The sequence below is a fragment of the Pongo pygmaeus genome, chromosome 6, assembly GCF_028885625.2.
Source record: "Pongo pygmaeus isolate AG05252 chromosome 6, NHGRI_mPonPyg2-v2.0_pri, whole genome shotgun sequence".
Classification (NCBI taxonomy): domain Eukaryota; kingdom Metazoa; phylum Chordata; class Mammalia; order Primates; family Hominidae; genus Pongo; species Pongo pygmaeus.
In genome coordinates this window covers 123,801,454-123,824,628 of record NC_072379.2, presented here as the reverse complement: position 1 = coordinate 123,824,628, position 23,175 = coordinate 123,801,454, and the positions used below count along the sequence as shown (strand labels likewise).

The following is a 23,175-nucleotide window of genomic DNA, read 5'->3' as shown; positions in this document are numbered from 1 at the left end:
AATGAAGATGTTTGATTACATGGTCTCTAAGGTCCTTTTAAGTTCTAAAATGCTAACAGTCTATGAAGTAAGTTTTGTAGTAGTTGTACAGTTTATTTTATTTTAAGATTCCTGAAGGTATACTATCTACATATGTATGAATATTAATATCTTTGATCATTTATTTAGTTGTCCAAACATTTGTTAAATGTTTTTGTATTCTATGATAGATGTTGGAGATATAGCAGTGAATAAGACAGTCATGGACCTCACCCTCATAGAGCATAGTGTCCCATGGAGAAGAATTAAACAATTATTACATAATTATTTTATCCAGATATGATATGTAACTATGAATATTGAATAGTAGAATGAGAAGAGTAATGGAAAAATGATCACAGGCGTACTTGGGTTACAGATTACAAAGAGAGAATAGCATATACAGAGGCCTTGAACAAGCATCCTGGAATATTTAATGAATTTTGAGAAGACAGAATACCAGAGTGAGTCACACAATATGTGGCTGATGTGGCTGGTGAGGTGGGTAGGGGTCAAATCATACAGTGATTTGTAGGCAATTTAAGAATTTTGGTTTTTAATGCTAATATTATTCACATACATTACTTTCAATTATGACCTTGGTATTACTCAACCCAGTACATGCCAGTGCTCATGAAATACATTTTTATAGAGAAACATTTTCTGTCAATCACCACACTGTCAGTGCCATCAGGTCCCTGGTTTCTGCCTGTACCCTTACTCTTGAAAAATGTTTTAAAATATGGTAACCTAACAAGATTTGTAAGGTCAATATAGAAAAATTATTTAATGCTTGTTAAAGTCAAATAAGTGTTTTTCATTTTGGATTATCAGTTATTTTATATTTTCAGTGCCCTTTTCTTGCCCACTAAGTGTAACGACTTGAGAATTTCTGAGGTATTATTTGTTAAAAATTAGCAAACTAATACACGAGTCTTGTAGTTTATGCTATTATTTGCCTGTTGATTTGCTTATTTCACCACTGACTGTTTCCTTTATTAGGAGGTACTAACATATAAAAACCATATTTGTTAATACGCAAATAAATAATCTGATATACTTTTTAAAATACATGTTTAAAGCTTTGGTTTTTTAAAAAATACTTTTTAAAAAAAGTTTTAGGTTCACAGCAAAATTGAGAGAAAGATAGACAGATTTCCTTCACATTCTCTACCTGCAGTTATGCATAGCCTCTTCTGCTATCAATGTTCCCTCACCAGAGTGGTATTACAGTTGGTGAAGCTGCAATGACATCATTATCACTCAGAGTCCATGGTTTACATTAGAGTTTACTCTGGGTGTTGTACATTCTATGAGTTTTGAAAAATGTATTTTGATATATATCTATCATTATAGTACCTTATAGAGTATTTTCCACTCCCCTATAAATCCTCTGGCTCTGCCTATTCATCCCTCCCTTTCCCTAACTTCTGGCAACCTCCGATCTTTTAGGTAGAATCATACAGTATGTGGCCTTAATTTTGCAGGGGGTGAAGCAGTTAAGTTAATTGTTGATTTTTTGAAGAACACTTCTTATTGTTAAGAAGACTTTTACTGACTTCATTTTTCTTCTCTGAGACTGGTTTGCAGTAAATATTCTATTTGGCTATACTAAACAGGGAATTGTTTAATGACAAGGGAGCTCACTCTTTGTAAGGCAATGTGACAGGGATGACAGGTAGTACAGACACAAAAAGGAAATGACCCATTTGCTAATATTTAAGTATCTTAAATTAGTTTAAAGATTTCAGTAATTCCAAATGTGTTTTTAGTTTTATAACTTGTATATGCATTGATAAAACCTTCTCACTTTTTGTAGCATAGTATTTTTTCTCCAGGCTGGTCTCCTAACCTTTTTCACCCAATTGAGTTAAACATCTACTGTGGTATGTCAGAATATACTCTTGGCACAGATCTAAGTAATTCCAATTCTTGTTTGAATGGCTTCAGTATGCTCTTCTTAGAAGCTTAGAACACCCCATATAAATCTCATTTTCAATTCAATCTAATGAGTGTTTATACAAACTACTATTACCTGTTATATATTTTTCCTATCCTCTGTGTACTTGAATGTTTTAAAAGCCATTATGATTCATAAATTCATGGAAACTGGATCCTAAGAGCCATTTTTTTTCCCTCTTTGTTTAGTTCTGTACTTCAGTTTTTGCCAGTGTTAATTCATTAATTCACGAGATATTTGTTGAACACTATGAACAGAAGCCTCTGGCAGCCATTTGTATGAAATATACACATGAATAAGACATTTTTTATTTTATTTTTTATTTTTTATTATACTTTTAAGTTCTAGGGTACATGTGCACAATGTGCAGTTTTGTTACATATGTATACATGTGCCACGTTGGTGTGCTGCACCCGTTAACTTGTAATTTACATTAGGTATTTCTCCTAATGCTATCCCTCCCCCTTCCCCCCACCCTATGACAGGCCCCGGTGTGTGATGTTCCCCACCCTGTGTCCAAGTGTTCTCATTGTTCAGTTCCCACCTATGGGTGAGAACATGCGGTGTTTGGTTTTCTGTCCTTGCAATAGTTTCCTCAGAATGATGGTTTCCAGCTTCATCCGTGTCCCTACAAAGGACACGAACTTATCATTTTTTATGGTTGCATAGTATTCCATGGTGTATATGTGCCACATTTTCTTAATCCAGTCTATCATTGTTGGACATTTGGGTGCTTCCAAGTCTTTGCTATGGTGAATAGTGCCACACTAAACATATGTGTGCATGTGTCTTTATAGTAGCATGATTTATAATCCTTTGACTATATACCCAGTAATGGGATGGCTGGGTCAAATGGTGTTTCCTAGTTCTAGATCTTTGAGGAATCACGACAGTGTCTTCCACATGGTTGAACTAGTTTACAGTCCCACCAACGTGTAAAAGTGTTCCTATTTCTCCACATCCTCTCCAGCACCTGTTGTTTCCTGACTTTTTAATGATTGCCATTCTAACTGGTGTGAGATGGTATCTCATTGTAGTTTTGATTTGCATTTCTCTGATGGCCAGTGATGATGAGCATTTCTTCATGTGTCTGTTGGCTGCATAAATGTCTTCTTTTGACAAATGTTAGTTCATATCCTTCGCCCACTTTTTGATGGGGTGGTTTGATTTTTTTCTTGTAAATTTGTTTAAGTTCCGTGTAGATTCTGGATATTAGCCCTTTGTCAGATGGGTACATTGCAAAAATTTTCTCCCGTTCTGTAGGTTGCCTGTTCACTCCGATGGTAGTTTCTTTTGCTATGCAGAAGCTCTTTAGTTTAATTAGATCCCATTTGTCAATTTTGGCTTTTGTTGCCATTGCTTTTGGTGTTTTAGTCATGAAGTTCTTGCCCATGCCTATGTCCTGAATCGTATTGCCTAGGTTTTCTTCTAGGGTTTTTTTTTTTATGGTTTTGGGTCTAACATTTAAGTCTTTAATCCATCTTGAATTAATTTTTGTATAAGGTGTAAGGAAGGGATCCAGTTTCTGCTTTCTACATATGGCTAGCTGGTTTTCCCAGCACCATTTATTAAATAGGGAATCCTTTCTCCATTTCTTGTTATTGTCAGGTTTGTCAAAGATCAGATGGTTGTAGATGTGTGATATTATTTCTGAGGGCTGTGTTCTGTTCCATTGGTCTATATCTCTGTTTTGGTACCAGTACCATGCTGTTTTGGTTACTGTAGCCTTGTAGTATAGTTTGAAGTCAGGTGGTGTGATGCGTCCAGCTTTGTTCTTTTTGCTTAGGATTGTCTTGGCAATGAGGGCTCTTTTTTGGTTCCATATGAAGTTTAAAGTAGTTTTTTCCAATTCTGTGAAGAAAGTCATTGGTAGCTTGATGGGGATGGCATTGAATCTATAAATTACCTTGGGCAGTATGGCCATTTTCATGATACTGATTCTTCCTATCCATGAGCGTGGAATGTTCTTCCATTTGTTTGTGTCCTGTTTTATTTCGTTGAGCAGTGGTTTGTAGTTCTTCTTGAAGTGGTCCTTCACATCCCTTATAAGTTGGATTCGTAAGTATTTTATTCTCTTTGAAGCAATTGTGAATGGGAGTTCACTCATGATTTGGCTGTTTGTCTGTTACTGTTATATAGGAATGCTTGTGATTTTTGCACATTGATTTTGTATCCTGAGACTTTGCTGAAGTTGCTTATCAGCTTAAGGAGATTTTGGGCTGAGACAATGGGGTTTTCTAAACATACAATCATGTCATCTGCAAACAGGGACAATTTGACTTCCTCTTTTCCTACTTGAATACCCTTTATTTCTTTCTCCTGCCTGATTGCCCTGGCCAGAACTTCTAACACTATATTGAATGGGAGTGGTGAGAGAGGGCATCCCTGTCTTGTGCCAGTTTTCAAAGGGAATGCTTCTAGTTTTTGCCCATTCAGTGTGATATTGACTGTGAGTTTGTCATAAATAGCTCTTATTATTTTGAGATACATCCCATCAATACCTAGTTTATTGAGAGTTTTTAGCATGAAGCGCTGTTGAATTTTGTCGAAGGCTTTTTCTGTGTCTATTGAGATAATCAGGTGGGTTTTGTCTTTGTTTCTGTTTATATGATGGATTATGTTTATTGATTTGTGTATGTTGAACCAGCCTTGCATCCCAGGGATGAAGCCAACTTGATTCTGCTGGGTAAGCTTTTTGATGTGCTGCTGGATTCGGTTTGCCAGTATTTTATTGAGGATTTTCGCATTGATGTTCATCAGGGATATTGGTCTAAAATTCTCTTTTTTTGTTGTGTCTCTGCCAGGCTTTGTTTTAAGGATAAGCTGGCCTCATAAAATAAGTTAGGAAGGATTCCCTCTTTTTCTATTGATTGGAATAGTTTCAGAAGGAATGGTACCAGGTCCTCTTTGTACAAAACTCTGGTAGAATTCAGCTGTGGATCCATCTGGTCCTGGACTTTTTTTGGTTGGTAGGCTATTAATTATTGCCTCAATTTCAGTACCTGTTATTGGTCTATTCAGGGATTCAGCTTCTTCCTGGTTTAGTCTTGGGAGGGTCTAGTAATTTGTCCATTTCTTCTAGATTTTCTAGTTTATTTGCATAGAAGTGTTTATAGTATTCTCTGATGGCAGTTTGTATTTCTGTGGAATCAGTGGTGATATCCCCGTTATCATTTTTTATTGCATTTGTTTGATTCTTTTCTTCATTAGTCTTGCTAGCAGTCTATCAATTTTGTTGATCTTTTCAAAAAACTAGCTCCTGGATTCATTGATTTTTTGAAGGGTTTTTTGTGTCTCTATCTCCTTCAGTTCTGCTCTGATCTTAGTTATTTCTTGCCTTCTGCTAGCTTTTGAATTTGTTTGCTCTTGCTTCTCCAGTTCTTTTAATTGTGATGTTAGGGTGTCCATTTTAGATCTTTCTTGCTTTCTCTTGTGGGCATTTAGTGCTATAAATTTCCCTCTACACACTGCTTTAAATGTGTCCCAGAGATGTTGGTATGTTGTGTCTTTGTTCTCATTGGTTTCAAAGAACATCTTTATTTCTGCCTTCATTTCGTTATGTACCCAGTAGTCCATTCAGTAGCAGGTTGTTCAGTTTCCATGTAGTTGTGCAGTTTTGAGCAAGTTTAATCCTGAGTTCTAATTTGATTGCACTGTGGTCTGAAAGACAGTTTGTTATAATTTCTGTTCTTTTATATTTGCTGAGGAGTGCCTTACTTCCAACTATGTGGTCAGTTTTGGAATAAGTGCGATGTGGTGCTGAGAAGAATGTATATTCTGTTGATTTGGAGTGGAGAGCTCTGTAGATGTCTATTAGGTCCACTTGGTGCAGAGCCGAGTTCAAGTCCTGGATATCCTTGTTAACTTTCTATCTCTTCGATCTGTCTAATGTTGACAGTGGGGTGTTAAAGTCTCCCATTATTATTGTGTGGGAGTCTTAGTCTCTTTGTAGGTCTCTAAGGACTTGCTTTCTGAATCTCGGCTTTCCTGTGTTGGGTGCATATATATTTAGGATAGTTAGCTCTTCTTGTGGAATTGATCCCTTTACCATTACTTAATGGTCTTCTTTGTCTCTTCTGATCTTTGTTGGTTTAAAGTCTGTTTTATCAGAGACTAGGATTGCAACTCCTGCTTTTTTTTGTTTTCCATTTGCTTGGTAGATCTTCCTCCATCCCTTTAATTTGAGCCTATGTGTGTCTCTGCATGTGAGATGGGTCTCCTGAACACAACACACTGAAGGGTCTTGACTCTTTATCCAATTTGCCAGTCTGTGTCTTTTAATTGGAGCATTTAGCCCATTTACATTTAAGGTTAATATTGTTATATGTGAATTTGATCCTGCCATTACGATGTTAGCTGGTTATTTTGCTCATTAGTTGATGCAGTTTCTTCCTAGCCTCAATGGTCTTTACAGTTTGGCATGTTTTTGCATTGGCTGGTACCAATTGTTCCTGTCCATGTTTAGTGCTTCCTTCAGGAGCTCTTGTAAGGCAGGCCTGTTATTGACAAAATCTTTCAGCATTTGCTTGTCTGTAAAGGATTTTATTTCTCCTTCACTTAAGAAGCTTAGTTTGGCTGGATATGAAATTCTGGGTTGAAAATTCTTTTTTTAAGAACATTGAATATTGGCCCCCACTTTCTTCTGGCTTGTAGAGTTTCTCCTGAGAGATCCATTGTTAGTCTGATGGGCTTCCCTTTGTGGGTAACCCGACCTTTTTCTGTGGCTGCCCTTAACATTTTTTCCTTCATTTCAACTTTGGTGAATCTGACAATCATGTGTCTTGAGGTTGCTCTTCTCGAGGAGTATCTTTGTGGCATTCTCTGTGTTTCCTGAATTTGAATGTTGGCCTGCCTTGCTAGATTGGGAAAGTTCTCCTGGATAATATCCTGGAGAGTGTTTTCCAATTTGGTTCTATTCTCCCCATCACTTTTCGGTACACCAATCAAATGTAGATTTGGTCTTTTCTCATAGTCCCATATTTCTTGGAGGCTTTGTTCATTTCTTTTTACTCTTTTTTCTGTAAACTTCTCTTCTCACTTCATTTCATTCATTTGATCTTCAGTCACTGATCCCTTTCTTCCACTTGATCCAGTCGACTACTGAAGCTTGTGCATGCATCACGTAGTTCTTGTGCCATGGTTTTCAACTTTATCAGGTCATTTAAGGTCTTCTCTACGCTGTTTATTCTAGTTAGCCATTCGTCTAATCTGTTTTCAAGGTTTTTAGCTTTTGTGCGATGGATTCAAACATCCTCCTTTAACTTGGAGAAGTTTGTTATTACTGATCTTCTGAAGCCTACTTCTGCCAACTCATCAAAGTTATTCTCTGTCCAGCTTTGTTCTGTTGCTGGCGAGGAGCTGTGATCCTTTGGAGGAGAAGAAGTGCTCTGATTTTTAGAATTTTCAGCTTTGGTTCCTCCCCTTTGTGGTTTTATCTACCTTTGGTCTTTGATGATGGTGACCTACAGATGGGTTTTTGGTGTGGATGTCCTTTTTGTTGATGTTGATGCTATTCCTTTCTGTTTATTAGTTTTCCTTCTTACAGTCAGGACCCTCAGCTGCAGGTCTGTTGGAGTTTACTGCAGGTCAACTCCAGACCCTGTTTGCCTGGGTATCACCAGCAGAGGCTGCAGAACAGCAAATATTGCAGCACAGCAAATGTTGCTGCCTGATCCTTCCTCTGGAAGCTTCGTCTCAGAGGGGCACCCAGCTGTGTGAGGTGTCAGTCGGCCCCTACTGGGAGGTGTCTCCCAGTTAGTCTACTTAGGGGTCAGGGACCCACTTGAGGAGGCAATCTGTCCATTCTCAGATCTCAAACTCTGTGCTGGGAGAACCACTGCTCTCTTTAAAGCTGTCAGACAGGGATGTTTAAGTCTGCAGAAGTTTCTGCTGCCTTTTGTTCAGCTATGCCCTGCCCCCAGAGGTGGAATCTACAGAGGCAGGCAGGCCTCATTGAACTGCAGTGGGCTCCACCCAGTTCAAGCTTCCCAGCTGCTTTGTTTACCTAGTCAAGCCTCAGCAATGGTGGAAGCCCCTCCCCCAGCCTAGCTGCAGCCTCACAGTTCGATTTTGGACTGCTGTGCCAGCAATGAGCAAGACTCTGTGGGCGTGGGACCTGAAGAGCCAGGCATGGGATATAATCTCCTGGTGTGCAGTTTGCTAAGACCATTGGGAAAGCACCGTGTTATGGCAGGAGTGTCCCAATTTTCCAGGTACTGACTGTCATGGCTTCCCTTGGGTAGGAAAGGGAATTCCCTGACCCCTTGCGCTTCCCCAGTGAGGTGATGCCCCGCCCTGCTTCAGCTCACACTCTGTGGGCTGCACCCACTGTCCAACAAGTCCTAATGAGATGACCCCAGTACCTCAGTTGGAAATGTAGAAATCACCCATCTTCTGTATGGCTCATGCTGGGCGCTGTAGAGTGGAGCTGTTCCTATTCGGCCATCTTGGAATGATCTCCATTACTTTTAGTCCAAGGAACTTACAGGACTTTAAGGGCTTTAAAGGCATTAAGAAAAGTTTGTAAATAACATACAAAGTGAAAAATGCTAAAACGCTGTATAGGAGAGTTTAGAGGAAGGTAGAATTACTTGTTTCTGAGAGAGAATCTGTGATAGATTCTACTAGGAAGAAGAAGGCTAGACTTTGAAATATAGATTAGGTCAGAGATGTACAGATGGGAAACATGTTATTTATTTGTAGCAGTGGCTCAAAATAAATAAAGAATATAAGTGGAAAAGCACTATACTTATAAGAGAATCCAATTTGTCTAATATTGAATGGGAAGTATATGGAAATAAAACAGGCAGAGTTGCTTGGGATGAGATCACTGAAGGGCCTTCAATGCAGTTTTTATATGTATATTCAAATATAAATCATGTTTATGAATATAATAAACACATTTTAATTTTTAAAAAAACCTGTGATTGTTATTTCCATGCTGTTGAATATATGCCAGAGTAAGGGTTGTAACTTTTTACTGAATTGTATATAGCTACTGTTAAATTCAGAAAAATTTTTCTTCTGAATGCTGATGTCCAGCTTTTAGTCATTTATTCTTTTCAAAATTTTTCTTCATGATAAAAGAAATACATACATACTCAGTCTTTTTAAAAAGTTTAGATTCTACAGGAAAATAGAAAAAAAGTGGTAATCTGTACTCCAACATTTGCATTTGGTGTATAATATTTACTTTTGAAAACATTTTTAAGTGTAACAGAGAATAACAAGAGGTAAATTTTTTTTCTACTTGGATAATTTAGAACTGATAAACTGTTGGCTTCCCTACTTCTGTTTATCTTCCTGTGTTAGTTTGATAAACAACTTTAAATCTTTGACTAAAATCTTAAGTTTTCATTTAATCAGAATGTATTGGTTTGAGGTCACTTGAAAGCAGAGTGTATATTTCAGTTTGTAAAACTGAAAAAAAGTAACTCAAGTTGTTATTTTTATTCCAGAAACATGTTCATTTTATTTTTTTAAACTGCATAAAAGGTTTTAGAGAGATATAAAATCTTCAGTAAGAAGAAAAATTTTCTCCCATTTAACTATGAAGAGTTGTGGTAATTTGGCATTATCAGCATACACTCAATTATGTTTGCAATCTCATGTGAAGAAAAAAACGCAGGAATTTGCAGAGCTACAATACCTGGTTAGGGCAAGAGATTTTTAGAAAAGGCAACATAAGGTCTTTCGTTTGATTCATAGACAGTTTGTTTTGGGAGGGCCTGTTTTGTGCCAAGTCCTGTAAATACAGAGCAGAATTAGAAATGACCACTATCTTCAATATGCTCTCAGTCCAGTTATTAAATCTGAATAGAGGATTGTGGGAATTGACACCAGGCCCTTGTATGTGCAAAGCAAACTGTGGTGATGCAGAAGACTTCCACTTGATAGAGTTTTAAATTATTGAAGGAAGATGACCAAAAGCCCAAACATTTTGGTGTATCTTAAGGTTTTGTTGTTAAAATTAAAGGAGTAAGACAATGAAAAATATATAAGCAGCAAGGCAAAACTCTTTTAGTATTTCTGTTTTAGTATTTGGAAAATAAGAAAAGGAAATTTAAAGAATGAGAGAGGAAGGGATAAATGGAGAATGGCTTGTTACTACTGTTACAAACCTAAGTAGAAAGAAAATATCTTTGTTCTTATTAGTATATAAATGGAAATTTCTTATTATGTCCATGCCCTGTATTTGTATGCACATGTATTAGTTTCATAATATGTGGAGTTTTTGCACTGTCATGCCTTTCTCAATGTAGTTTCTCAACTTTGAGATTTAATTTCATTTAAATTCCATCCTTATTACTATTGGAACATCTGAGTTTCACTACATAAAACTTTCTTAGTGATTTAGCATTTTCCTGGTCCATGAAGTGGGACGTTATAGTCATCTGTGGCTATATTGGAGCTGTAGATGTTGAAGATGTTTTAGAGGAAGTGGTAGTCTAAATAATGTATTCAGTAAGTATTAAACAAGTTTAGGTTAACCAGTTTTCTACTTTATAGAGGTAATTTTTATTCTAAACAAAATATTATAAATAAGGATTTATATGACATTCCAAATTATACATATTTTGGTGATTGATTCAAAAACTTTTTTTTTCCTATGTAGGACACCATTGCAGTGGCTAGATTTATTGTTTTTTTAGCTTCTTCGTCTACAAGCAGAGATGGTAAACCTTGCATATTTTTGAAAGCATTTGAAGACCTCAAAGCAACTGTTTATGTAAGTATGCAGCTTTTATTCTCTAATTATATTGCAGATTTAATGAGCTAAAGTGATGGGATTGAAAGTATTTCTGTAAATCTGCAGATAAACTACTTGGTCTGACTAAATTCTTTTAATTGAATATTTTAAGTTTAAAAAATAGAAGTTTTTTTTCTTGGTTTTATTTTTCAAATGATGAGATAGAAAAGGGAATTCCTTTATATTTAATAAATACTTATTAATGAAACTTACAAAACTGCACAGACATTCTAGATTGGATATTCTTTGTAATTATACTGTCAGGCACTTTGTTCTACTTGATTTCACTTTAAATTAATCAACTACCCCTCTTTAGGTAAAACTGATTTTTTCCTTCTCCTATTTTATTCGTTGTGAAGATGGCCTTCCTCTCCTCTTTTAACACCCTACCTTTCACACACACAGTTGAAAACTGCCTTTTTAGTCAAGGCTGTTACGTAGAATTGGGCTAAGCCAAGAGCCTGCAGGCCAACATCTGCCTGTTTTTTTCTAGTATGCACAAAGATGCTATAAGCACTGATGGTGGCTCTGCTTGATATTAAAATTAATGAATTAGGCTGGAGATGGGTAAAATTTGCAGTTAGAGTGATCACTGAAGCACTTCCTTATTTTTTTTTTTCTTTCTGAAAACATCTAAGGTTCTATGCGGAAAAATTTTGAATATCAGCTCTGATTTTCCATTTCTATTGGACTGATAGAAGTTTGCATTCTTTTACATTCTATCCTGAGAACTGAATATTGCTGTGCTTCAGATTTAATCTGTAAGAACACTAATATTTTAATAAAGTACATTTTCATTTGACCTTATATCTTTGCCTTTTTTTTTAAGTTTCTGTAGCTTAGACAACTTTGCACATTTCACTCTTAATTTGTAAGCCATAACTTTATGTCATCCTGGTGAATTTGAATATTTTACAAGTAAGTGTGTACTTTTACTACAACTAAAAGCATGTAATCACATTGGAGGTCTGTATACAAATAAGTTCTTTCTTTTTTTCCTTCAGGTTTATGTCAAATCTGTAAGAGATTTTTCTACAGAATCAATGTCTTTGGTAAGATGATATTCAGTTTAATTTAGAATATTACACCTATACCTGTATATGCCACACACACATAGATACATGTGTATGTATATTCAGTCCACTTTGTAGTCTGATATTGATATAGTATCAATACACTGGAAAAACATAATCTTTTTTATAGCTGATAATGTTATATTAGAGTTATGTATTTTACCTAGTAATCAATATCTGAATATTCTGTTGTCTGGAATATCTGCCGATATTTTGTGTAAGCTATACATACACAAGAAAAATAAAATAAGTTTTTACCATATGAAGATCCTTAAATTTTTGTTTTAAACCATAGGCAAATTCATTTCTTTTTACATTAGCTTGTATTTAACCAGACAATTATGTGCTGAATTATATAATTGAACAAATTATATAATTTTAAGTAGTTTTCTTATACTTACGATACATTTCTTTTTAACCATTTTTTCCCACTATTTTATAGCATAGATATAGCTATAGCTTCCTTATAGCAATGGGAAGATGCCCATTCCCATTTTTACAGATAGTCTACTTGTAGCTGAGTAAAACTGGAAAGAAGGTCTTAATAATTTATTGCTATAGTTTAATATGATGTTTATGTTCTACTTATGTTTTTGAACCTTTAGTTTCAAATGGACAGAATTCAGGAACTGTTTCTAGTTGACAATGACTGTAGGACACAGATACTAAATTCTGAGTATTAGTATAATTAATATTTTTGGGGGGACTGTTACCAATAAAAGAACTGATGTACTTTTTAAAAAATGTGAGTTAGCTCTGGTATCAGTATTTCCCAAAATTGTTATAGATTGTTTAATTTAAAATATTTGATATATCTGTGAACCTGTAAATAAGGCCGGAATAAATGAAAAAGCCTCTGAACTTTGCAAAAATGTTTTTTCACAAAGCCTAGGTATTGTAAGTTAAATCAGGCATAGATCTATTTGACTTTGTTTTCCTGACTCATCAGAGATGCTCATTTTTACATTTCTACATTTTTAAACTGAGCATGGATCTTGCAGTTGATATAAAGAAAATGGAGTTACTGTTTTTGAGTTTCTTGTTTTCCTGAAAAAGTGTATTTTTTCAAGAATATAGTATTAAAAGTGTAGTCTATGAGGACCAGGGTGTTTTTAGAATTTAGAAAATAGAGTGTTTTGTTTTTCAGTGGTAGAAAGTTTGCTTTTCAAGTGACTCAGGGTAATCATTTGATCTTGTATTGTCTTCAGGATTTAAAAGCTTTACTAGCCCACTTACGTGATCTGACGGCCCAATATAAACTATCCCCTGTATTTTTATTCAACCTAATCTTGTCATTACCTTTGACCAGTACACTCCAGCCATCCAAACCTCCTGGATTTTCAAATATACTGAATGTGTTTTCTCTGCTTGGAACACTGTTGCTTACTCATTCCCGACTTCTGTACTTCATTTAATTAGTTCTTTCTTTAAATATCTTTTCAAATAGACCTTCTAAGACAACTCTAAGACATCTCTCCGCTTTTATGGTTTGTTCTTCCATTGGTGTAGGGTCTATTTGTGTTTTGTTCACACTTATTTTTAGTGCCCTGTATAGTACATGGCCCATCAATGAATGAATGAAGGAAGGACAGAAATAAATAAAGGAATGAATGAATCAAATTATGCTGCTGGGTGTCTTTCTCTCTTCAGGCTTTTATTGTCTGCTGTGCTTGATTTTTGTCCACTAGTTGACTTTCTGTGTATGCTGTAAATTGCATCTCATTTAACCCAGTGCTCACATTTTCTTGACTGATTGATTCCATAATTGGCTGCCCCTTAAGTTGTCAAAAAAAAAAATTGTTCATGTCTGTGTGAAATGTGGATCAAGTGATGTCCTTAATGATAATGCTATCAAGTTATGTTTAGTATATCATGAGCCCATGGTTTTCTCATGGACATGTGCCTGTGCTGTGCAATACTGAGCAACTAGCTGTGTGTGGCTATTAAAAATTCAGTTCATGATTTGCACTAGTCATATTTAAATTCCTGAGTAGCCACAATATTGATATAGAATATTTTCATTATCACAGAAGATTCTCTTGGATAGTACTGTTCTAGATTATTTAGTGAGCAATGAAAATCCTCAACAAGTATTTTCGTAAGTACTAGTTTTATTAACCTAGGAGTTGTTAGGATGTCATAAATATTATATGCCTATTGCTTTAGATATTAGCCATGTGCCTTTTGCACCAGCAGTGTGAAACTATTTTCAGATCCCTGATTACATAATGCTAGTATATGCTATCATTTCTCCTTGTTACTTGTCCTTCAAAATTTAGATTTTGTTGCCACCTTCAGAAAGCCTTTGCTTACCATTCTCCTAAACTAACTACACTATTTCTCCTGCTAACACATTTGTTCACACTGATTTGGATGTCCCTCTACAGTCCTTGTTTGTGGAATACAATACTTTATTGTGTCAGCAAGGGAGGCAAATTGGCTACTAAGATAGGGCTTACTGGGAATCATGTAAATTTAATTACCTTGTTGAAGTGTGAGCTTACTCAAGGGTACGTTAACCAAACTTGTAAGAATATTAACCCAACTCGTTAGAGAATGATTAAGAAGCAAAAATATCAATTTATGAATTTATAATGAGGATTATATCTTAGCTGTTGTACACATAAATACTTGCTGATTTACATGGAAAACCAAAGAGGAAGTTGTTTATTGGTAATGAATTAACAAATGGCAGTTACTTGGTTGATTATAATGGTTAGTGTCATTGAGTTTTGCTGGCCTTTCCCGTTCATCTCTCCATGAGATGTTAAGATAGAATATTGAGTGTAAGCTAAGCACATGTTTTCTCCCTACTGTTCAGTATGCTTCTCTTCCATTATTTCTCTTTCCATTCCATTATTCCATCATTCTTTTTTAAATCATTGATGAGCTAGCTTTCTTTATATTGAAGTTTGATTAGATTAGCAAATTCTACTCTTTTGTTTAAACTGAGAAGCCTCCTTGGAAAAACTAATGTTTTAATTTGAGTTTTAAAATTTTAACTCTCAGAGTGATAGGTATCCTTATTTCCATTTGATGTTGGGGCCACTTATCTAAAGCCCTTTAAGGCTTTATTTAGTATCACTGTAAATATATGCAAAGATATCTTTGTAAACCACTTTCCCTTTTCTTTCCCAACTTATTCATAGTTATTTTAAAAAATAATCTTTTGGTTCTCTTATTATTATAGAACAAAAGGAGCTCGCTACCTGATGTGTTATAAGCCAATACTGTGAAATGAAATTTTTGAGAAAAGAAAAGCTGAAAGTCAACACCTAAGGAGACATGAGCTGAGCTCAAATATGTCTCCCTGTGCTTTCTTTAAGGCAGTAGTTTTATTAGAAAAGTTGTAGAGAGTAGATACTGGGATTAGTAAGTCATTAGTTGGATGAAAGGGAAAGTTTGGAAAGTCCTTGGGCATGCATAGTTATTTCTTCACATTAATGCATGGGTTGCACGTGCAAATTCAGGTGGAGATAGTATGATGAATGTGATGGAAATTCATAATGTGATGTCAGCAAACTCATTCTCAAATTCCAGTCAGCCATCTTGGTTTCAACTGATTTCAGATAGTTTTTTCCTGCTGTCACAATCAGTAGGAGTTTCAGTAGTATCTCAGCAAGTTGTTTCTTTTCTTATCTGATATTCTGCAAGCTCAAGAATTTTTGTTAGTTGCTGATTTCAGCTTCTCAATAAGTTTTCATTTCTTATCTACTATACTGTAAGCCCAAGAATTTAGGCATTGTTAGTTTTAATTCTTTGGGGTAGGGTTTCATTATTAGCATTTTAAATATTTTTATACCATTTATGACTCAAAACCTGGCTTGAGTTATGAGTCAAAATTTAGGCCTATGGAAAATCTCTATAATAGCATGGGGGTAAGGGGAAGACAGAAATTGTACCACAAGTTTCAAAGTGATATTAGTTAAAAAATAGAACCAAAATCTCTTTAATTGCATTTTTTAGAATTTGCTCTCTGTTAACAATTTGATTTATTGTCCCCCAGCTACAGTTTCTTGACCAAATAAGCTAGGGATATACTAACTTAAAGATAGCTAGGATGATTTAATTACTAAAAGATTCCTTGAGAGTGTCCTTAAAAAAAAAAGTTTTCTAAACTTACAAGAGATGTAACTTGTATTGTTAAGACTAGTATTCTAGTTGCCTTTTCAGGGCTTCTAAAAATATCTCATTATGCCTTGTCATTTACCTTTAATAAAACTCTCTTTTCTTTGACCTTTTACATTGAAGATGTACATATTTTTAAAAAGTATTTCTTGTTTTGTGTTATTGCTTCAGTTTTGACACATATTGCTGTTTTTCACTACAGATGCTCCTTGATTTACAATGAAGTTACATCCAGTATACCCATCATAAGTCAAAAATTTCATAAATACAAAATGCATTAAATTGCCTAATAGACCCATTCTAAAGTCAGAAGATTGTAAGTTGAACCATCATAAGTCAGGGACTATATGTATATACTGTTTGCTATGTGTTTTATTGAAGAAGTATGATGTTTTAATTAGATTATAGGTTATGCCTTTATGAACTAGTGTGCAAATTGTACCATTTATAAACAAAGTTCTAATGAAAACTAGTTAGATAAGCTAAGCTGTGTGCATTGCCTTATTTCAGGTTATAACTTCTTTTAGACACTTAAAAGGATAAAATACAGTTACATGGATTTGCTGCTAATATGATTATAACATGATTCTACAATGTAAATACTTTCTATAAATGTATTCACTGTCTTCTCTTTCTTTAGGTTCCAGCAACAAATTATATATATACACCCCTGAATCAACTTAAGGGTGGTACAATTGTCAATGTCTATGGTGTTGTGAAGTTCTTTAAGCCCCCATATCTAAGCAAAGGAACTGGTAGGTATTAAAACTGGTGGAGTTTTTTGGAGTAGAAATGCATTATTGATTTAGCAACACAGTTCCATCAGTACCCTAAGTCCTAGAATAGAAGCTCAGTTCTGACCTATAATTGCCAAACAACACTGATGCATATTCTTTGGCTAGTTTAATTTGTAAAATAAACGTGATCTTTAGATTCTAGAGTCTAGTTAAAGACAGTAAGGACAAAGAATGAAGCAAAGGATGCCAAACAGCAATGTGAAACCATATGAAAATATAAAATTCACTGGGAAAGGTAAATATATAAACAAATGCAGAATACTGCAATTCTGTAACATTGATGCATAAATCACGTTTAATTCTGCTATAGAAGTTGAAAGGCAAATATATAAAAGCTATAACTATAGAAATATGTTAATGGATACATAGTATAAGAAGATGCAAATTATGACCTCAGTAACATGAAGTGTGATTTGGGGTAGAAGTAAAAGTGTAGAGTTTTTGTATGCAATTAAAGTTAAATTGTCAGGTTAAAGTAGATTGCTATAAATATAAGGTACTTTGTGTAAACCCCATGGTAACCACAAAGAAAATACCTATAAAAGATACACAAAAGAAAATGAGAAGGGAATCAAAGCATGTCATTACAAAATAATGAAACACAAAGGAAGATAGCAAGAGAAGAAAATAGGGAATTTAGTGTCACAAGACAGATAGAAAACCATGAATTAAATGGCAATCGTAAGACCTTCCTAATGAATAACTACTATTATTATAAATGAATTAAATTCCCTAATAAAAAATCATAGAGTAGTTGAGTGCATTAAAAAAAATGAGATACAACTATATGCTGTCTACAAAAACTCACTTTAGATTTAAGGACACACATAGGCTAAATGAAAGTGAAGGAATGGAGAAAGATATTTCTTGCAAATGGTAAACAAAAGAGGAGAAGTGGCCATACATCAGACAAAAGAGACTTTAAGTCAAAAACTGTCACAACAGGCAGTTTTTGGATATCATATAATGATGAAAGGGTTAAAATATAACAATTATGTATGCTGCTAACATCAGAGCGCTTAATCCATGAAGCAGACATTTCAGAAGTGAAGGGAGAAATAGACAGCAACACAATTATACTAGGAGGTTTCATTTCACCACTTCCAATAATGGGGGAGACCATCCAGACAGAGATCAATAAGGAAACGGAAAATGTGAACAACACTGTAGACCAAATGGAACTAACAGACATATCAGACATATACAGAATATTCTACCCAGCTAGAGCAGAGTATACATTTTTCTCAAGTGCACATGAAACATTCTTCAGTATAGATAACTCGTTAGGTCACAAAACAAGTGAATAAATTAAGATAGCAAGTATCTTTTCTGACTTCAATAAAATCAAACTAGAAATCAATAGCAGGAGGAAAATTGTAAAATTTAGAAATGTGTAGATATTAAACAATACACTCTCGGAGAATTAAGGAATCTCCATGCTGTTTTTTATAGTGGTTGTACTAGTTTACATTAAAAAATGTATGCACCTTGATGATAAATACAGTATTGCTAAAAAATGCTAAGGATAAGTTGAGCCTTCAGTGAGTTATCATCGTTTTGCTGGTGGAGATGGTAGGTTGATTGGTCAGGATGGTGTTTTCTGAAGACTGGTGTGGCTGTGACAGTTCATTAAAATAAGACAATACTGAAGTTTCTCATATCAATTGACTCTTCCTTTTACAAAAGATTTCTTTGTAACGTGAGATGCTGTTTGATAGTATTTTATTCACAGTAGAACTTCTTTCAAAATTTTAGTCAGTCCTTGTCAACCCTGCTGCTGCATTATCAACTAAGTTTATGGAATATTCTAAGTCTTTTGTTGTCATATAAAAAATATTCATAACACCTTTACCAGGAGTAGATTACTTCTTAAGAAACTACTTTCTTTCCTTATCCATAAGAAGCAACTCTTCATCTGTTGAAGTTTTATTATGAGATTGCACCACATCTGCAGTGACTTAACTCCACCAAAGTCTTGAACCCCTCAAAGTCATCTGTGAGGGTTGGAATTAACTTTTTCCAAACCCCTGTTGATGTTGGATTTTGACCTCACATGAATCATGCATGTTCTTGATGTCATCTAGAATAAATACTTTCCAGGTTTTTAATTTACTTTGCCCCAGTCCATCAGAAGGATCGCTATCTATGGTGGGTATAGCCTTATAAAAGGTATTTTTTTAAATAATCACACTTAAAAGTAAAAAATTATTACTTGATTTGTGGGCTGCAGAATGGATATTGTATTAGCAGGCATGAAAATAACATTGATCTTGAACATCTCCATCAGAGCTCTTGTGTGATTAGGTGCACTGTCAATGAGCAGTAATATTTTGAAAAGAATCTTTTTTGCTGAGCAGTACGTATCAACATTGGGCTTAAAGTATTCAGAAAGCCATGCTGTGAGCAGTGTCATCCAGGCTTTGTTATTTCATTAAAGAGCACAGGCAGAGTTGGTTTTGCCTAATTTTGAAAGGCCCTAGGATTTTGAGAATAAGTGAGTATTGGCTTCAACTGAAAGTCATCAACTGCATTAGACTCTCACAAGAGAGTGAACCTGTTTTTTGAAGCTTTGAAGGCAGGCATTGACTACTCCATAGTTGTGAAGGTCCTAGATGGCACCTTGTTCCAAGAGAAGACTGTTTTGTTTACATTGAAAATGTGTTGGTTTGTGTAGCCACCTTCGTTGATGATCTTAGTTAGGTCTTCTGGATAACTTGCTCCAGCTTCTTCATCAGCACTTGCTACTTGCTGCTCCACCTTGTACTTTATGTTATGAGGATGGCTTCTTTTCTGAAATGCCATGAACCAACGTGATAGCTTCAGATTTATCTTCTCTAGCCTTCCCACCTCTCTTGGCCTTTAAAGAATGGAAGAGAGTTAGGGCCTCATTCTACTTTAGGCTTTGGTTTAAGGGAATGTTGTACTGGTTTGATCATCTATGCGGACGACTAAAATTTTCTCTGTATCAGCCGTAAGGCTCTTTGACTTTCTTCTCATTCATGTGTTCACTAAAGTAGCACCTTTAATTTCCTTCAGGAGCTTTTTCTTTGTATTCACAACTTGGCTAACTGAGCACAAGAGTCCTAGCTTTCAGTGTATCTCAGCTTTGGATATATGCCTTCCTAAGCTTCATCATTTGTAACTTTTGATTGAAAGTGAGAGACATGTGACTCTCTCACTTGAACACTTATAGGCCATTATAGGGTTATCAAGTCATCTAATTTCAATATTGTTGTGTTTCAGAGAATAAGGAGCCTCAGGAGCGGGAGAGGGGAATGACAGGTTGATGAGGGAGTTAGAATATACATATTTATTGGTTAAGTACACTGTATATGGGTGTGATTTGTGCTACCCCAAAACAATTATAATAGTAATGCCAAAGATCACTGATCACAGATCACCATAACAGATACAATGAAAATGGGAAAGTCTGAAGTATTGTGAGGATTACCAAAATGTAACATAGACGCACATACTGTTACAAAAATGGTGACAGTAGACTTGCTCAGTGCAGAGTTGCCACAACCTTTAATTTATAAAATTGCAGTATTACAAAGTACAATAAAGTACAATTACATGAGTTATGCCTTTATTAACATGGTCATACTACTCAGTCATCTGAGATTCAATGTATTTCCTATCAAAATCCAAGTAGCATTTTTTATAGAAAAATAAAAATCAATCTTCAAATTCATATGGAAACACAAAGGACCCTGAATAGCCAAAAGAATCCTGAGAAAGATCGAATCTGGAGGCTTCTCTCTTTCTAATTTCAAAATACGTTAAAAAGTAACAGTATTGAGATGGTATGATACTGCCATGAAGCCAGACATACTGATTAATGGAATTGAATAGAGCGCCTAGAAATAAGCCCACACGTTTATTATGGTCAACTGATTTTCGACAAGGGTGCAAGAATATATAATGGGGAAAGTGTAGTCTCTTCACCAAATGGGGTTGGGGAAACTGTATATCCACATGCAAAGAATGAAACTGGATCCTTAGATCATACACAAAAAATCAATTCAACGTGGATTAAAGACAAGAGTATGACCTGAAACTGAATGTTCTAGAATAAAACACAGGGGAAAGGTTTCCTGGCATTGGCCCTGGACATGATTTTATATAAATATATACATATATATGAAGTGATACAGAGATGTATATATATTTGGATAGTTTTAAAAGTAAAGTAAAAATGTATAACCTATTAATTGCTATATGATAATGTAAGGTTTTAACAAACATGTAAATGAAAACATCAAAAGCCATGAATTTCAGTTTATTGTGAGGTAATAAAGTGAACAGAAACACACACTTCACCTGTGTTTAATATTTAGTTTTACTAAATTTAACATTGTTTATTGTATTTCATCTATTCTAAAACACCATTATCTGTAAAAGGCTTTATCATTTTATGTATCATTAAGAAGGGAAAAATGCTATTTAAACTATGCTTAACTGTCAATTTTAAGATAGAGCTGTATTTCAGAGATGTTAAATAGTGAAACGTGGATGTTGTTTATGAAATGTAGACTTTATCTCCTGCATGCCAGGAATTGTGATCATGTTGCAAACACAAAGATGTTCTCATTGACTTCATATTACAAAACCATTTTTAAAATAAAGATACATATATACAAATTTTACTGTTGAGGAATGAACTAGGAATTTACTCTTTGGTCAGGTGGATGGGGGAAAATCTTTTTCTTGTGGTCAGCATATTTTATTAATGTATAATATTAAAAAAACTAGTCTGTGTGTAAATGAACATTGTGAAGACTATTAAATACAGAGATAAGTTTTAAATAGACCTCATACTAAGCCTGAAGACTGCAAAGAATGTTTTGTGGAAAATCCTTTTAATATCTGTTGTTTTAGAGGAAAGGGGAACATTGAAGTTGAAGTAGAGAAATTTGTGCTTAAAGACCTATTTTTCAAATATTCTCATTTCATCTTATTCCCAGAGTCTTCATTTCCTCACCCCATCATACTGTTCAACATAAACCACATACTTTTCCCTTAGTAGTTTCCTCTCCCTATCAATTTTCTTCAAATCTTACGTGTGCTGCCCCTTCTGGGAGTTAGCCATAAAGATGTAATCACTATGATCCTCTTCGAATTTGAAGTTTTACCTGGTTGAAAGTTTGGCCCACCAAACTTAGGAATAAGTTACATTGTTGCTAATAATGTCTATCTATAGAAGATATAATTTAAAAAGTTTTTTTAACAAATTGATCTGCAAATACATCATTTTAAAAAACAACTTAAAATATGATAATATAGACTAAAATGATAGCTCTGTTAGAACATTGATGACAACATTAATTTTCAGTTGTTATTAGAAAAATGTTTTCTCATGATAATGTTATTAAATCTTGCATATAAAATGAAAGCCATGGGGAACAAGAATATGTATTATATTTGCATATGTATCTTATATCTCTATCAGATATGTTTACTTCAATCACTGCAGTCCCCTAGTAAAAAATTCATGGCTAGTAATGAGCCATCTGTTATTACCAAGATAATACGTTTGTTTCTTCTAAGATACTAAATTAAAATGAATGTCATCAATTTTATCTGAACCTGGTCGTTGAAGCTTTTAAATAAATCTTAAGACATAGCAAGATGTCTTGGCTACTAGCCAGACAATAAAGTTTAAAACTATCTCTAATAACTTTAGTTACAGTTATATTAGACAAATAGCACTGATATTTGTGTTCAAGAAAAGATCACCTTCATTAGTATTACCACAGAGAAGTACAAGAATAGATATACAGGAACAGTCCACAGCTGTGCCTTTTAAAATATTACCTAAAGCAGTACTTTTTCACAAATACAGGGCTACAATCTAAATAACATCCAGATGTATATAGCTAGTTATGTGGTGGAAAATTACCTTTATGCAATTCAAATTTAGGTAGATGGAAAAAGTGTATTCTGTTACATATCATTTGCTAGAATTTTTCGTGAAAATTCATCTTATAAATGTTAAATTCAATGTGATAGAAGCAGTTAGTAGTTTGGCATCTTTACTCCTTGACAGAAATTTTTCTTGAAAACTTTGCTCTTATCCTGAATAATGATTACATATGACCTGTAGCATGCTATCTTATTTCTGGTAGAAATCTTATTCTGGTAGAAATGCTTCTATTCCTAAGTTTATATTCACCTTTGGAGTAAAGTTTTAATTTTTACATAGAGTCTATCAGAACTATCGGAGTTAAAAGAACATATAATGCTATAGATACTAACATTCCTATTCAGTTTTGATAAGATTAATGGTGAAAACTGAGAAAGAATTCCTCACATATTACAGAATCAACATAATGAAATGTCCTTTTATCATCAAAATTTATTTTATGTTATTTTCTTTATTTATTTTTATTTTTATTTATTTATTTATTTTTGAGACGTAGTCTTGCTCGGTCACGATCTTGGCTCACT

At 34.5% G+C, this 23,175-nt stretch overlaps 1 protein-coding gene across 4 annotated transcripts in view; it reads left to right on the top strand.

The window, feature by feature from the left end:
- Positions 1-23,175, top strand: part of POT1 (protection of telomeres 1) — a 106,779-nt gene that overhangs the window by 21,101 nt on the left and 62,503 nt on the right. For all 4 annotated transcript variants that reach the window (XM_054496755.2, XM_054496751.2, XM_054496752.2 and 1 more), the window contains exons 3-5: positions 10,593-10,706; positions 11,732-11,779; positions 16,569-16,683. In XM_054496755.2, the coding sequence (XP_054352730.1) occupies positions 10,593-10,706; positions 11,732-11,779; positions 16,569-16,683 (277 nt within the window). The remainder of the gene's footprint in view (positions 1-10,592; positions 10,707-11,731; positions 11,780-16,568; positions 16,684-23,175) is intronic.